General features: G+C 36.7%; 1 protein-coding gene across 2 annotated transcripts in view; it reads left to right on the plus strand.

The window, feature by feature from the left end:
• LOC123546001 (eukaryotic translation initiation factor 2-alpha kinase-like) overlaps window positions 1-17270 on the plus strand; it is a 39318-nt gene extending 22048 nt beyond the window's left edge. For both annotated transcript variants that reach the window (XM_053550936.1, XM_053550937.1), the window contains exons 12-18: window positions 5837-5931; window positions 7454-7576; window positions 8807-8950; window positions 9414-10437; window positions 11622-11783; window positions 12418-12582; window positions 13428-17270. In XM_053550936.1, the coding sequence (XP_053406911.1) occupies window positions 5837-5931; window positions 7454-7576; window positions 8807-8950; window positions 9414-10437; window positions 11622-11783; window positions 12418-12582; window positions 13428-13577 (1863 nt within the window). In that variant the 3' untranslated portion in view covers window positions 13578-17270. The remainder of the gene's footprint in view (window positions 1-5836; window positions 5932-7453; window positions 7577-8806; window positions 8951-9413; window positions 10438-11621; window positions 11784-12417; window positions 12583-13427) is intronic.
• Window positions 17271-17556: the final 286 nt, after the last annotated feature.

Here is a 17556-nt window from a genome sequence, read left to right on the forward strand (position 1 = left end):
AAGGCCTAGATCTTAGATATTTGACATGTAGCATTGCCTAGTAGACTTCTACAAAATTTATTCAAATCATGACCTCCGGGGTCAAGTTGACCCCGCCCCATGGGGTTACTTGATTGTACATAGAAAAATCTTCAAAATTTTCTAAAAATAAACCGGAAGGCCTAGTGCTTAGATATTTCACATGTAGCATTGCCTAGTGGACCTCTACAAAATTTGTTCAAATCATGACCCCTGGGGTCAAAATTGACCCCGCCCCAGGGGTCACTTGATTTTACATAGGAAATCTTCAAAAATTTTCTAAAAATAAACCAGAAGACCTAGAGCTCAGATATTTCACATGTAGCATTGCCTAGTGGACCTCTACAAATGTGTTTTAATCATGACACCTGGGGTCAAAATTGACCCCGCCCCAACGGTAACTTGATTTTATTTTTATTTTTGGTTAAATTTCTTCAACTTCTTGTCCTTAAGTGCAATGATAACAGGTGAGCGATATAGGGCCATTATGGCCCTATTGTTAACATAAAGTGAAAAGGAATTTTTATTGTTTGTTGAGACTTGTTCCATGGATTGACTCAACCAAGCAAGTCCTTACCTTACTCATTACTAAAGATTTCAGAGGGTGGTAATAGGATATTTTTACTTTGCAAAATATATCGAACTTTTGAATTTATCTTCAAATTTCCCCTTTTATTGGATAAAGAACTAGTTTACAAGGTCAGGTCATTGAAAGACTTGGTTCATGATCTTCCTGATCTACTTTAAACATGGTCAGAATGTTTGTTTTCATGAAATCAAGACTATATTTGGTACAGGGTTATCTGAGTTAAGAAGTAGGTCAGGTGAGTGATACAGGGCCTTCAGGGCCTTCTTGTTTTTAGCATGACTATTGGAAGGATAGCACCAACTATTCTACTCATCCTGGCATCGGCGTCACACCTTGCTTAAAGTTTTGCATGCAAGTACATAAAGCTGTCATTTAAAGGCATATAGCTTTGATACTTATTTTTAGCTCACCTGAGCCATAGGCTCATGGTGAGTTCTGTGACCGCTCAATGTCCGTCGTGCAGTGTGCATCATGCGTCTGTCGACATTTTCTAAAAACATCTTCTTCTTGAAAACCACTGGGCAGAATTACACCAAACTTCACAGGAATGATCGTTGGGTGGCCCCCTTTCAAAATTGTTCAAAGAATTGAATTCCATGCAGAACTCTGGTTGCCATGGCAACCAAAAGGAAAAACGTTAAAAATCTTTCTGTCCAAAACTGCAAGGCATAAAGCCTTGATATTTGGCATGTGACATCATTAATGGTCCTGTATGAAGATTGTTCAAATTGTGCCCCTGGGGTGATAAGAGGCCCCGCCACGGGGTTCACAAGTTTTACATAGACTTAATAAGAAAAAACTTTTAAAAGTTTTCTTGCCTGAAACTGCAAGGCCTAGCCTTTTGATATTTGGTATGTCGCATTGCCTTGTGGTCCTCTACCAAAATTGTTCAAATAATTCCCCTTGGGTGAAAAGAGGCCCTGCCCTGGTGGTCCCAAATTTAACAAAGACTTATATAGGGAAAAAAATCTTCTTGTCTGAATGTTCAAGGCCTAGGCCTTTGATATTTGGTATGTAACATTGCCTAGTGGATCTCTAACAAGATTGTTCAAATTATGCCCCTGGGTGAAAAGAGGCCCTGTCCTGGGGGTCACTTGTTGTATAAGGTATAAAGGATTATTAGAACTTTAAAAATTATCACACCATATTTCCTTGACTATTTAATTATAATTACCTGATGACCCCAAGCAATTAGGTGTCACTTGACTGTGACTTTGACCTACTAACCTATTTTCTTGTTTTTATGGTACAGCCTTGAAATTCAGTTTTGCACACCGATCTTAAAACTCATAACTGACTTTAAGTGACCATGAATGTGACCTACTGACCTACTTTCTAATATTTTAGCATCAGTTTGCCATTATAAATTATAAATGTGTGGCTCATAGTACTCAGGTGAGCGATTCAGGGTCATCATGACCCTCTTGTTTCTTTTTTTTTTTGGTCAATTACCAACCTCACTGGGTCAAGTTCCATAACTCTAACATGTATTTTGGCCAAATTATGCCCCCTTTTGGACTTCAAAACTATTGCAGATATTGCATTAAAACTTCACATGTGTCTTCAGGGTTATAAAACTAGGTGATAGCATAAAGTCCAATAACTCAGACCTGCATTTTGGCCAAATTATGCCTCCTTTTGGACTTAGAAAATCCTGGTTAAAGTTTTGCATACACGTTACTATCTCAATAACTGGTACAAATATTGAATTGAAACATCACATGTTTCTTTGGATCTGTAAAAGTAGGTCATAGCATCAAGTCCCATAACTCTGACATGTATTTTGCAAAATTATGTTAACTTCTGGTTAAAGTTTTGCATGTAAGTTACTGTCTCCAAAACTAATGCAGATACTGGGTTGAAACTCTATAGATATTTTAACATTTATGGTAATATTCCTGCTTCTAGGACAACACTTCTTATAGTCGAGCATTGGCTGTCTTACAGACAGTTCATGTTCATTTCATTTGCAAAATTACCTTCCTACATAAATTATTAAGTAATATTAAATGTTATGTTTTAGGTGATAACAATTGAAATGTTTTGCTTACATGTCAAACTACCAGACTAATTTAGACTTGTTTTTGTTGTTGTTGCAATTAGTGTGGCAAGATTTATGCAAGCTTAAAGAATCTCAGTCTGATACCTAAATGCACGTAAATGAAATCCTTTAGTGCAATCTTGCCATACATATAATATATACTGCATTAGATATGTTTTCAGTCACATTGATATTTGAGCCGTGCCATGAGAAAACCAACATAGTGGCTTTGCGACCAGCATGGATCCAGACCAGCCTGCGCATCCGCGCAGTCTGGTTAGGATCCATGCTGTTCGCTTTCAAAGCCTATTGGAATTAGAGAAACTGTTAGCGAACAGCATGAATCCTGACTCGACTGCGCGGATGCACAGGCTGGTCTGGATCCATGCTGGTCGCAAAGCCACTATGTTGGTTTTCTCATGGCACGGCTCATTTATGTTTTTGGGTTTTGTAGGAAACGACTAGAATTCAGATGCTTCTGAACATTTGGTTCACAATATACAAAAAAAATGCCAGACTGAAATTGGAATTGTTAACTGGACAAACTCATGGGGATCTCATTATTTTGTCATTCAGTGAAAATAAATCCTGATAAACAAGCAAAATACCGTTAGATTTTATCTGTTCTTTAGCCTTTTTAAGCAGGGTTGATTAAACTACAGATTCTGAACTAGTAATCAGGAAGTGACCTTGATAAGCCAGTCTGACTTTCATATGACGTTCACTGGCCAGTCTTACATTTAAATGACCTTCACAGGTCATTCTGGTATTCAAATGATATCAAAGGCGTCTGACATTCAGACGACCTTCATAGGCCTGTTTGACATTCAGCTTTCCGTTTGTAGCTTTTTAGCTTACCTGAGCCAAAGGCCAGGCTCACGGTGAGCTTTTGTTACTGCTCAATGTCCGTCGTTCGTCAACATTTTCTGAAAAATCTTCATCTTGAAAACCACTGGACAGAATTACACCAAACTTCACAGGAATGATCCTTGGGTGGTCCCCTTTGAAAATTATTCAAAGAATTAAATTCCAAGCAGAACTCTGGTTGCCATGGCAACCGAAAGGAAAAACTTTAAAAATCTTCTTGCCCAAAACTGAAAGGTGTAGAGCCTTCATATTTGGCGTGTGACATTATCTTATGGTCCTCTATCAAGATTGTTCAAATAGTGCCCCTGGGGTGAAAAGAGGCCCTGCCCCAGGGGTCACAAGTTTTACATAGACTTACATAGTAAAAAACTTTAAAAATCTTCTTGTATAAAACCACATGACCTAGGCCTTTGGTATTTTGTATGTACATGTAGCATTGCCTTGTGGTCCTCTACCAAAATTGTTCAAATATTGCCCTCTGGGGTGAAAAGAGGCCCTGTCCTGGCGGGTTCTCATGTTTTACATAGACTTATATAGGAAAAAAAACTTTAAAAATCTTCTTGCCTGAAACTGCAAGGCCTAGGCTTTTGATATTAAGTATGTTGCCTTCCCTAGTGTTTTTCTACCAGCATTGTTCAAATTATGTCCGTAGGGTGAAAAGAGGCCCTGCCCTGGGGGTACCAAGTTTAACATAGACTTAAGGAAAAAATTAAAGATCTTCTTGTCTGAAAGTTCAAGGTCTAGGCATTTGATATTTGGTATGTAACATTGCCTGGTGGATCTCTAACAAGTTTGTTCAAATTATACCCATGGGGTGAAAAGAGGCCCTGCCCTGGGGGTCATTTGTTATAATTAAGAGTTATATAGGAAACAATACTTCAAAAATTATCAGATCATATTACCTAGACTGTTACAGCCTTGAAATTTGGATGACATGTACAGTTTTGCACATAAATCTTAAAACTGTCTTTCAGTGACCATGACTGTGACCTACTGACCTACTTTCTAATATTTTAGTGTCAGTTTGCCATTTGAAACATGTGGCTCATATTACTCAGGTGAGTGATTCAGGGTCATCATGACCCTCTTGTTTTAAATTGCTTTTTAGCTCACCTGAGCCAAAGGCTCATGGTGAGCTTTTGTGACCGGTCAATGTCTGTCGTGTGTCGTGTGTCCGTCAACATTTTCTAAAAAAATCTTCTTCTTGAAAACTACTGGGCAGAATTACACTAAACTTCACAGGAATAATCCTTGGGTGGCCCCCTTTCATAATTGTTCAAAGAATTGAATTCCGTGCAGAAATCTGGTTGCCATGGCAACCGAAAGGAAAAACTTTAAAAATCTTCTTGTCCAAAATCACAGGGCCTAGGGCTTTGATATCTGTTGTGTAGCATCATCTAGTGGTCCTCTACCAAGATTGTTCAAATTATCCCCTAGGGTCAAATATGGCCCCGCCCCGGGGGTCACATAGTTTTTATAGATTTATATAGGGAAAACTTTGAAAATCTTCTTGTACAAAACCACATGGCCTAGGGCTTTGATATTTGGTATGTAGCATCATCTATTGGTCCTCTACCAAGATTGTTCAAATTATTCCCCTAGGATCAAATATGGCCCCGCCCCGGGGGTCCCAAGTTTTACATATACATATATAGTGAAGAAAGTTTAAAACTCTTCTTGTCTGAAACCCTAAGACTTAGACCTTTGATATTTTGTGTGTAGCATTGTCTTATGGTCCTCAACCAGAATTATTCAAATTGTACCCCTGGGGTGAAAAGAGGCCCAGTCCTGGGGGTCCCATGTTTTATATAGACTTATATAGGAAAAAACTTTAAAAATCTTCTTGTCTGAAACCACACAACCTAGGCTTTTGATATTTGGTTTGATGCATTGCCTAGTAGTCCTCTACCAGAATTGTTCAAATTATGCCCCTGGGGTTAAAAGAGGCCCCACCCCGGGGTCACTTAATTATTATATGAGTTATATAGGAAAAAATACTTTAAAAAATTATTTGATCCTATTTCCAAGACTGTTTAATAATAATTACCTGATGACTCTAAGTAATATGATGTCACTTGACTGTGACCTTGACCTGCTGACCTACTTTCTTGTTTTTTAAGATACAGCCTTGAAATTTGGATGACATGTACAGTCTTGCACACCGATCGTAAAACTGAATTTCATTGACCATGAATTTGACCTACTGACTTTCTTAATATTTTAACATCAGTTTGACATTTGAAACATGTAGCTCATATTACTCAGGTGAGCGATCCAGGGTCATCATGACCCTCCTGTTATCTTTAATGTTTATTTAACAGCTGAGTCATCAAGATACCTCAGAGGTCAAGGACAATGATAGTGGGAATGTCAGTAACCCACCAAGCAGACAGAACTCAGACGAGTATACTTCAAGGTAAATATATAAACTACAAATGATCTGTTAATAACCATACACAGATCATTTCTACCAAATGGTGTTTTCAAAAGAAAGTTTTCTGCAATATTTCTTGTATATGTTACATATGACATTCATATATGTTACACATTTTTAGGTAAATATGACTTGATGATGATACATTTCATATCAGACCTTCATGTAATTACACAAGAATGTAACTGATTAAATTACAATTACTTTGCTTTTCAAATGTGATTGACTTCATTGAGATTACTCCTGTTTTTAAAGAAGATTGCATTACAATTTCTTTACCATTGTAACCATGGTTACTTTTTGATTACTTTAATTATTTTATAATTCTAAACTTCTTCAAATAAGCTGCAACAGAAAGATAAAAATAGAGATCTTGAACATTTCAGATCAGTAAGTTGTTTATTCATTTTGAGAAATGGGTCATTATTTGAGCCACGCCATGAGAAAACCAACATAATGGGTTTGCGACCAGCACGGATCCAGACCAGCCTGCGCATCCGCGCAGTCTGGTCAGGATCCATGCTGTTCACTAACAGATTCTCTAACTGCAATAGATATGAAAGCGAACAGCATGGATCCTGACCAGCCTGCGCATCCATGCTGGTCGCAATCCCACTATGTTGGTTTTCTCATGGCACGGCTCATTTATGATAGTATTGCTAACACATTCTGAAATTGACCAAATTCCTACACTTGTGCTGGTCTATATCTTCTTTCAAACTGCGACATTTTTAATGTTTTAGAATTTAATGTTTTCATTTCTGTGACTGTCCTTAAATCAGGGGTATACATGCAGATCATTTTAGCTAAAACTATTTTCAAGAAAAGAAATATTTGTCATGAAAATCCTTATTTAAATTTACTTCTTGGTAACATGTTATAACTTTGTTTTATAAATTTAGTTCTTTAGCCAGGGACAAACTATAAAATTCTTTGAATACGTTGTTAAATTTTGTTTGAACTACAGTCGAACTTTGTTCGCTCAATCTCAAATAATATGAGCTGCGCCATGGGAAAACCAACATAGTGGCTTTGCGACCAGCATGGATCCAGACCAGCCTGCGCATCCGCGCAGTCTGGTCAGGCTCCATGCTGTTCGCTTTTAAAGCCTATTGGTATTAGAGATACTGTTAGCGAACAGCATGGATCCTGACCAGACTGCGCGGATGCGCAGGCTGGTCTGGATCCATGCTGGTCGCAAAGCCACTATGTTGATTTTCTCATGGCAAGGCTCATATATGAATCACCCTTCGCTGGAACTCATCATCAGGTTGTTGCAAAGTCCCTATATAGTATAAATTGTTCGAAAGCTCAAACTGGCGAAATTTGAACACATTTTGACGGTCCCGTCAAGTTCAAGCAAACGAAGTTCGACTGTATTTTAAATCATACGTTGTAGAGAAATAGAATTGTTCTCATCCCTATTTACAGAAGTGGAAGATATTTTGATCTTGAAATTGAAACAAACAAGTATTCTTTATTCATTTGTATGATTTTACTGTAGGTATGCCTCAGACTTTGATCACATTGAAGTATTAGGTAAAGGAGGATTTGGCGTTGTGTTTGAAGCCACAAATAAAGTTGACGAGTGTCATTATGCCATTAAAAGAATTGCTCTACCCAATAGGTAAGTCATGGCTAAAGTGGTAATCTATAGTTTCTACCAGTTGTTACAGTTTGATGCCCCCACTGTAAATACTTGAGATGTCAATATGGTATTCAATTAGTAGCTGATTAATTGTCTGAAAGTCTTCTGAATGTTTAAGCAATTAAATTTTTTGTATTGATGGATGAGTGTTTTGCCATGACACTGGTAAAACTATATGTATGTTGGGACCTTATTGTTACTTCTGATGTCAGCTGTACTAACTACAGACATCATTCTGTATACTTCCTGAAGTTGTGGGGTGGAGCATATAGTTGCCATCTCGTCCATCTGTCCGTCCATCACACTTGTCCGGAGGAAAACTCGAAAAGTATTGAAGATACCAAGCTGTAACTTATACAATAATAGAGCTCATTGAGAGGAAATGCAGTTACAAGGAATCAAGGTGGTCCCGTTTTTTAAATATCTCCCATTTTTGAAAACCTTGTCCGGGGCATAACTTGAATACTATGTAAGGTATTGACTACATGCTTTACATATTGATGGAAGTTAGTGATAGTGAGGGCAACGAAGGTCTTCATCTACAAAGTAAAATAAGATTGGCCATTTTACGGGGTTTTTTTTCCAACTTTTGAATACTTAACTGATTAACTTTTGACCTCCCTAATAAATACTTGTGATGTGGGGATGTTGCTGCCATTAGTAATGTTTTAAGGATATAGTGTGTACATCTGTTTGTGTTAGTAGAAATAACAACTTCATGAGTTGTGAGTTTTATTACGTCATTCGTAGATCTTGTCCAAGACACATCCAGATAATGTTCCTCCACTTTTCTTTTAATTGACAGCTTGTCAAATTTTCTACCATAATTGCAATCAGTATCTTATCAGTAAATTTTCAAAAGTTTAGGTACACCTGTAGTTTACCTATGTTATTGCTGAGATATTACTGACAAATGCTGTTCAGTACAGTGAGATTCTTGACTAAAACTTTCATGTAAATCACTGTAGTTTGATCATGATACCTCAGTTCCATCCAGGGTTAGTCTACAGTACAGGCAGTTTCATCTTCTTCCTAACAAATTAGCTACAGGTATTAGATTATAGTTTGTTCTCAAATACAGGAATGCTTGTTTAACGATCACAGCATATATATATATATATATAAACTATATACTGACATCATGGCAGTCATTAATATTAGTATTAAACTCAACATCAGTGGTATTTGACCTGAATGTTGTTTCTTCAGTGATGGAGCTAAAGAAAAGGTTATGAGAGAAGTGAAGGCTCTTGCCAAACTTGACCATGTTGGAATTGTAAGGTTTTATCATGCATGGATAGAGTCACCACCACCGGGCTGGCAGGAAGAACGGGATCAGCAGTTAGAATACAGGTTGGTATAAGAGTGATCAAAAGCCTGCTTTGCTATTCAGTCTGTGGGTTTAATTTTCAATTCCTGTACCAAATGATTATTTATATATATATATTTGCAGACCTATTATGTGAAGTCATTTGTCCTGCCCCTTGGCTTGGTGTTTTAAATTTGTTAGTCATTTGATGGAAAAACTAGTTATTACTCAGTATGGTAAAATCCAAGTAGAGTGAATGTTATAACATGTATATAAAAGATAAAAGGTGATCCATAAAAATAGACAAAAATTATACTGTCCGAATGAGAAAGATACCACCAGGGTAAAGTTGGAATCTGTAAAGATTTCTAATGCATTACATTTGTTTAATTATGTAAGCAAAATCAGTCTGAATTTATAACTCATCTATTAATTAGTTAGAAAGATAAATTTTAAGATTTCATCTTTACAGAAATATTGCTCATTGATATATTTCTTTTCTTTCAGTGAGGGTGTGACTTCGCCCTCTGCCATTACTCAGTACACAAAATCCCCAAGCTCTATCCACAAAGTCTCTCCATCAAAATTAGACACAGGTGTGAAGTTGGAGAGAAATGTGGCACAAAATAAGAATCCTAGTCCCTCAGACTTACTGAAAAACCCTTTTGGTAATAATTTGTTAGGTTTTAATGAGCATGATATAAAACGTGGCGGTAGTGAAGAGTTTTCTGTGCATAATATCAGTGAGAGTCAGTGGGAGGTAGGAAACGGTGAAAGCTTGTCATTCAGTATTCAGCCATCATCATTTGGGAAAGAAGACGACACTGAAAGTGGGTCATTTAGCTGTGGAATGGGGACTCCTAACTCTGCAGGAGTTCATATAGACCAGTCAGTTGATATAGAGTTTAAATACAGCGCAGATGAACTCAGTGGGACAAATAACAATTCCAAAAATACCCATGACATTCCATTATTATCTAACAGTTCTCATATATGGGAAAAACCGAACCACAATATTCCGCTAGAAGACACAAACAGTTCCTTTCAGATTGTATTTGAGGACTCCGGTTGCGGTGATAGAAGTTCTAAAGATTCTGTGGAAGATGTTTGTGTAGACATTACAAATCAGTCAGAAACGACAGAAAATTCCCATATTAGTTGTGGCGAGGGGAAGTGTCAGCTGTCTTCAAGTGTTGGTAGTAAATGTTTCTGTCCAAAAAATCAATCGAGAACACACTCAAGGACCAATTCACGCTCGATGTCAAAAGAAGTTGCTAATTTTACAATTGAATCTGAAGTGAAACTGTCTTCTAAACAGGACACAAAAGACTCGATAAAGAAGGACAAATTACCTAAACTCAAGCTATTCTTGTACATCCAAATGCAGCTATGTAAACGAGAGACATTGAAAGACTGGTTGGCCTCTAACACTTTGAACAGGGACAGGCACATGGTGTTGGACATGTTTGATCAGATAGTTTGTGCTATAGAATATGTACATGACTGTGGACTCATGCATAGAGATTTAAAGGTGAATAGATAATAATGAAATTGATAGAAAATGAAGCTTCTTAAAAATATAAAAGAAATAAGAGGTTTTAATCTGCTGCATTTTATATTTGTGCTATTTCTCCTGCATAAAAATATATAAAGTTAATATGATAGGTAATCAAATCAAAGGTTCTTGAATCTCAGTCAATAAGAATATAGTATACCAAATCGTTGGGATATGTTAACACATGTTTTTCTTTATTGATCAAGCTTCAAGTACCTATGATCCGTTCTACTTTAATTAAGACCTAATAGCAGTATTTAAACCATATTTTATAAAGTTCATATTTTTACATTTTTTTGTTAGCTCACCTGAGCACAAAATCCTCAAGATGAGCTATTGTGATCATTCTGTGTCTATACTGTATGGTCAGTTGTCAACAGCTTGACTGTTAACACTCTATTAGTCTAGTCACAATTTTTGACCCGATCTTAATGGAACTTGGGCAGAATATTACCTTCATTAAAATCTTGGAGAAGCTAATTGCTGCATTTTCTGGGATAAAAAACTGCCTCTTCTTCCTCATCATCACTTTATCAGTGTGATTGTTTCTATGAAATATAGGTCAAGCTTGAAATTGTGTTACCTGAAGTCAGTATGTTACTATCTCGGGTCATATAAAAAACCATGTTAACATTCTAGAGACCACATTGTTTGCTTAATCATCATATTTTTTTGCCTGCAAGTTTGTCTCTATGAATTCTAGGTCAGCTTTGAAACTAGATTATCTAGGTGGAAAATTAGGTTACTACATCTAATCATAGAAAGAATTAGTTATCACTCAAAAGGCCACATTTTCCACATGAGCTTCATGATACTTTGTCACTTTTTGTGGAAAGCTAGATCACTAGGTGAAATCATTAAAAACATTAACGATCTGCATGATTTACATACCACTTTTTGGCTGTCCCTTCAATGTGTGGTTTCTTAGTACAATGCATGCAGTCTGTACATACTGTAAGCATATAAGAGATACTTTCAACAAATCTTTTGTCAGAAAATTCTTGTCCAATTCAAAATTATTGTTCAAGCAGCCTGTGAAACAAAGGTGAGCAATCTAGGGCCAGCATGGCCATCTTGTTAAGGTTATTTTAAACCAGTTTTAACTCCAGTACTGTTCTATAAATGCAGATGGATTGCTTTACTTTATAGTTTTGTTTCAGCCCTCCAATATATTTTTCTCTCTGGATGGAGTTATAAAGATGGGAGACTTTGGTCTGGTAACGGCTCTACCAGAGGAACAAAATGATGCATTCTACGGAGGAAACCCATTCAGAAAACACACAGCCCAAGTGGGAACCCAGCTTTACATGAGTCCTGAACAAGTAAGTACTTGGAGTTTGAAACTGTTGCAGCATACATAAAATTCAAAAATTACAATTAATATAATCATGATACTAAGCATTACATATTAAAAGCATGTATATTGTTTGGTAAAATATTTGTTAACATTCATGCTAATTTTTCAACTGAACACGGTCTTAATTTTATGGGATATTCTCATCCTTTTAAGATAATATAAGCATCAAAAGTTACGCTAAATTCATGGTTTATGTGTTTCATAATGATTTGACAGAAGACAGTGCATGTCTGGAGTTAATTGCCATGAACCTCTTGTGTCATGTCGAGAATCTGTCACTCACTCGTGGAGAAGTGACCATTTTTGTATAACTGAAATACTGTTTTGGCATTAACCCTTACCCTGCTAAATTTCTATAATGGACTTTCCATCTTTCAATTTGGACAGTACCATTAACTGTTAAAAGGGGTGCTTACCAAAAATATACTGACTGAATGGCCAACAGTGCAGATCTTGATCAGACTGCAAGGATGTGCAGGCTGACCATGATTTACACTAGTCGCAAAGGCAGAATCAGTGTCCAGCATGATAAGGGTTAAACCCTGTCTGTCAAACAAATATGTAAAAGTATATAAAATATTTTACCTGACTATTTGCAGACAAGTGGTAAGGTGTACTCTCAGAAGGTTGACATCTACAGTCTGGGTGTGATCCTGTTTGAGCTGTTGTACCCCTTTGCCACCCAAATGGAACGGGTTAGCACCTTGCTGAAGGTGCGACAACAGATATTTCCAGAAAGGTTTTCCAGGGAGATGCAGTATGAGGTAGGTTATTTGTAAATCTGTGGCAAGACTGTTTGCATAGTAGAGTACTACATAGATCTATTTCTGGTCCTTTGGGATCATGTAGTTTAATCAATGTTCATTTATAAAAAAAAAAAAAGGAGTACCACGTAGCATGTGTAAGAAGGCATTAGGGATGTGCACTTTTTATGAGCGTCCATTAAAAGATTGAATAAAACAGGAGCTTGCCATTTGTCTTATTGGTTGCATTCTGTGCTTCCAAAGGATCTTAATGGAGATTTGATTATACTGAGTTATTGAATCATGATGTCTCCTTGCTTATTAAATTGTTGAATACTAACGAAAGTCAGTATCTTGAATCACAAGAAACCAAGCATTTTACTTCAAGATAATCAAAATTTGAAATAAAGATTACACTTGGTGCCAGAATTTTTCGCTAAATATGTTGGCATAACCTAATGTACATGTAAGTGTAAACATAACATACATTTTATATGAATTTTGAGAGTGTTCAGTAATTCGGAATACACATTTTTCAAAGACTGTTCTGTTAAATATTTGTAGTTTGTTATATATTTATTACATATGTTTATAAACCAGGATCTTGCTTTTATGTAAGCAACACAACTTTCTTTGACTGACAGGACATTAAATTCACTTCCTAGCAACCAGAGAGAGTCACAGTATGATTTATTTGACTTAAATGAAATGAAAAGAAAAACCCAAAGATTAAGGAGGAATTTTGACAGTACTTGAAAATTTCTGCTAGATAGCCATAATTTAGATATTGTAAAGCAAGTTGGAAATGCTCTGTTTCAGCTGTAATTCTGTCCTTAAATTTGTTAAAAGACAGTCTGTAATTTCAGGCTGACTTTGTAAAATGGTTGTTGTCTCCAAGACCTGAAGATCGGCCAGCTGCAAAGGAAATCTTGTCTAGTGATCTTCTGAAAGACTTTGAGAATCGTAGAATGCCAAGAAGATTCAGAACTAGAACAGTATCACAGAACAGTAGTTAAAATATGTAACATTGTGTGCAGCAGTGATTTAGACATATGTTTTAAGTACTAACACTTTTTATACTTTTGGTGAAGGAGTTTTAAGAACAAATTAACTGGACGCTTGACATTGTAAGAGCGTCATTACTGTGCATGTGTTTTACGGGAAATTGATTGTTAAACAAGAGAAAATGGCAAGCGTGAATTATGTTTTAAACAGATGGGCTTGTATGAGATTGTTTTAAATGAATATTTCATTACATTAATCTGAATATTTGACAGTGTAATTTGTGTACAGAAAACGTCACTCTAGTTTTTGTATACTGAACACAGACATCTAAAGTTTTTAAGTCTGATACAAGTCTTGATAACAAAATTTTGTACTCAGTTGATTTGGAACTGAAATGTACCCTTATTAATATTCAGTTGGAAAACTGTGATTGTTATAGCATTTGATTTGGAAATCACATGTTTATTTTCACAGGTTTCGTATGTTATAATAAATTTATACTGTTTTGTTGTATGTTAAGATATTAAGCTCAAATGTGAGCAGAAGTTTGTTTTAAATCATGAAACTAGAGCCAATTTTTGTCCTTACAGCTAAGGAAATTTTACACATAGTAGTATGGTTATTCTAAGTTGTGGATCTTTGACCAAAGTTGGGCATTGAATGTGATCTGTGTGTTTGTGTTTTGAATTAATAAGGAAAAATTCTTCAAAATCTTACAGCTTAGGGGTAGGATAATTATGTTATATGAAGCATCTGCCAAGTTCAAGTGAGGTACCTTGTATATTGGGTATCTAAATAGGTCCTTGTCTTCCACAGCCATTCAGTTTTTAGCTTATCTAATTTTTTTTTAAAAAAGGTGAGTTATTGTCATCACTTGATTGGCGTCAGTGTCGGCGTCGGCGTTGCTTGGTTAAATTTTATGTTTAGGTCAGCTTTTCTCTTAAACTATAAAAGCTATTGCTTTGAAACTTGCAACACTTGTTCACCATCATAAGCTGACCCTGTACATCAAGAAACATAACTCCATCCTGCTTTTTGCAAGATTTATGGCCCCTTTTGTACTTAGAAAATATCGGATTTATTGGTTAAGTTTTATGTTTAGGTAAACTTTTCTCCTAAACTATCAAAGCTTTTGCTTTGAAACTTGCAACACTTGTCACCATCATAAGCTGACCCTGTACATCAAGAAACATAACTCCATCCTGCTTTTTGGAAGAATTATTGCCCCTTTTGGACTTAGAAAATCAGTTTTCGTGGTTAAGTTTTATGTTTAGGTCAGCTTTTTTCCTAAACTATCAAAGCTATTGCTTTAAAACTTGCCACACTTGTTCACCATCATAAGCTGACCCTGTACAGCAAGAAACATAACTCCATCCTGCTTTTTATGCCCCCGAAGGGAGGCATATTAGTTTTCAACTGTCCGTCTGTTCGTTCGTTTGTTAGTTAGTTCGTTGTTCACAACGTTAAGTTTTTGCATGAAGGCTCTTTACTCACGAAACACTGCACCCAGGACCATCAAACTTCACGTGCTGATAGTACTTATTGAGTACACCACCCCTACTGACTTTGGGGTCACCAGGTGAAAGGTCAAGGTCACAGGGACCAACGTTAACTTTTTGCATGAAGGCACTTTACTCGCGAACCACTGCACCGAGGACCTTCAATCTTCACCTGCTGATAGTACTTATTGAGTGCACCACCCCTACTGACTTTGGGGTCACCAGGTCAAAGGTCAAGGTCACAGGGGCCAACGTTAACTTTTTGCATGAAGGCACTTTACTCGCGAACAACTGCACCCAGGACCTTTAAACTTCACTTGCTGTTAGTACTTATTGTGTACACCACCCCTACTGACTTTGGGGTCACCAGGTCAAAGGTCAAGGTCACAGGGGCCAACGTTAACTTTTTGCATGAAGGCACTTTACTCACGAACCACTGCACCCAGGACCTTCAAACTTCACATGCTGATAGTACTTATTGAGTACACCACTCCTACTGACTTTGGGGTCACTAGGTCAAAGGTTAAGGTCACAGGGGCCAATGTTAACTTTTTGCATGAAGGCACTTTACTCGCGAACCACTTCACCCAGGACCTTCAAACTTCACATGCTGATAGTACTTATTGAGTACACCACTCCTACTGACTTTGGGGTCACCAGGTGAAAGGTCAAGGTCACAGGGGCCAACGTTAACTTTTTGCATGAAGGTACTTTACTCGCGAACCACTTCACCCAAGACCTTCAAACTTTACATGCTGATAGTACTTTATGAGTACACCAACCCTACTGACTTTGGGGTCAAAGGTCAAGGTCACAGGGGCCAACGTTAACTTTTTGCATGAAGGCACTTTACTTGCGAACCACTTCACCCAGGACCTTCAAACTTCACATGCTGATAGTACTTATTGAGTACACCACCCCTACTGACTTTTGGGTCACCAGGTCAAAGGTCAAGGTGCTGCGAGAGCATTTGTCACCATTAGTGACAGCTCTTTTTGCAATTTATGGCCCCTTTTGGACTTAGAAAATATCTGATTTCTTGGTTAAGTTTTATGTTTAGGTCAACTTTTCTCTTAAACTATCAAAGCTATTGCTTTGAAACTTGCAACACTTGTTCACCATCATAAGCTGACCCTGTACATCAAGAAACATAACTCCATCCTGCATTTTTCAAGAATTATTGCCCCTTTTGGACTTAGAAAATCAGTTTTCTTGGTTGAGTTATATGTTTAGGTCAACTTTTTCTCTTAAACTATCAAAGTTATTGCTTTGAAACTTGCAACACTTGTTCACCATCTTAAGCTGACCCTGTACATCAAGAAACATAACTCCATCCTGCATTTTTCAAGAATTATTGCCCCTTTTGGACTTAGAAAATCAGTTTTCTTGGTTGAGTAATATGTTTGTCAGCTTTTCTCATAAACTATCAAAGTTATTGCTTTAAAGCTTGCAACACTTGTTCACCATCATAAGCTGACCATGTACAGCAAGAAACGTAACTCTGTCCTGCTTTTTGCAAGACTTATGGCCCCTTTTGGACTTAGAAAATATCAGATTTATTGGTTAAGTTTTATGTTTAGGTCAGCTTCTCCTAAACTATTCAAGCTATTGCTTTGAAACTTGCAACAGTTGTTCACCATCATAAGCTGACTATGTACATCAAGAAACATAACTCCATCCTGCTTTTTGCAAGAATTATGGCCCTTTTTGGACTTAGAAAATCATGGGTAGGACAATTTTTCTATTATACAAAAAAAATCAGATGTCAGCACCCGCAAGGCGGTGCTCTTGTTTTTATAGTTGTCAGATTTCATCGGCGCATTAAGTGATTACTATATACAAGTTGGACTGTATGTTTTTTTAATAACATTTTGTGGCGAGGTGGCAGAATTTGCTTCGAAATGGAAATTATCTCTTTTTCACAGTTTATTTGTTATCTGGGAAAAGTTCATAGTTATTATGTGCATATTGTATGATATTGTTTTATTTAGTGGAAATAAATGTCATTGCATACCATATAACATTAGCGGATATCAGTTTCCATTTTTTTAAGTGGTCTTTGTTGAGAACATTTCTGTATCAGTTAGCACTTTATTATATTAATTGTATATCTATTTCAACATTTGGCATATCCAATTTGCTGAAATATATCATTGTTATCCATTATGAATAAAATTGTTAAGCAATAAAAAGATGATCACAAAATGGGTTTGACTTTTATGTTATCAGTGGACTGCACTGTTAATACTCCACCAAACTTGTTTTTGGGGTTATATAACAATCACTTTCTCCTATTCCATGTATCCCATGACTCTTACTCTTTGTTTTGACAAAATTATCTCCCCTACTAATTTCAAAGTCATTTCTATACATTGTATTTATTTAAACCTTTTCATGCATTTGATTGAAGTAACACACAAACATGCTTCATTACTCTGGCCAGAGTGCTCAAGGTGAGCTATTGTGACCGGTCATTGTCCGTCGGTGTGCA

This window comes from Mercenaria mercenaria, chromosome 9, assembly GCF_021730395.1.
Source record: "Mercenaria mercenaria strain notata chromosome 9, MADL_Memer_1, whole genome shotgun sequence".
Classification (NCBI taxonomy): Eukaryota; Metazoa; Mollusca; class Bivalvia; order Venerida; family Veneridae; genus Mercenaria; species Mercenaria mercenaria.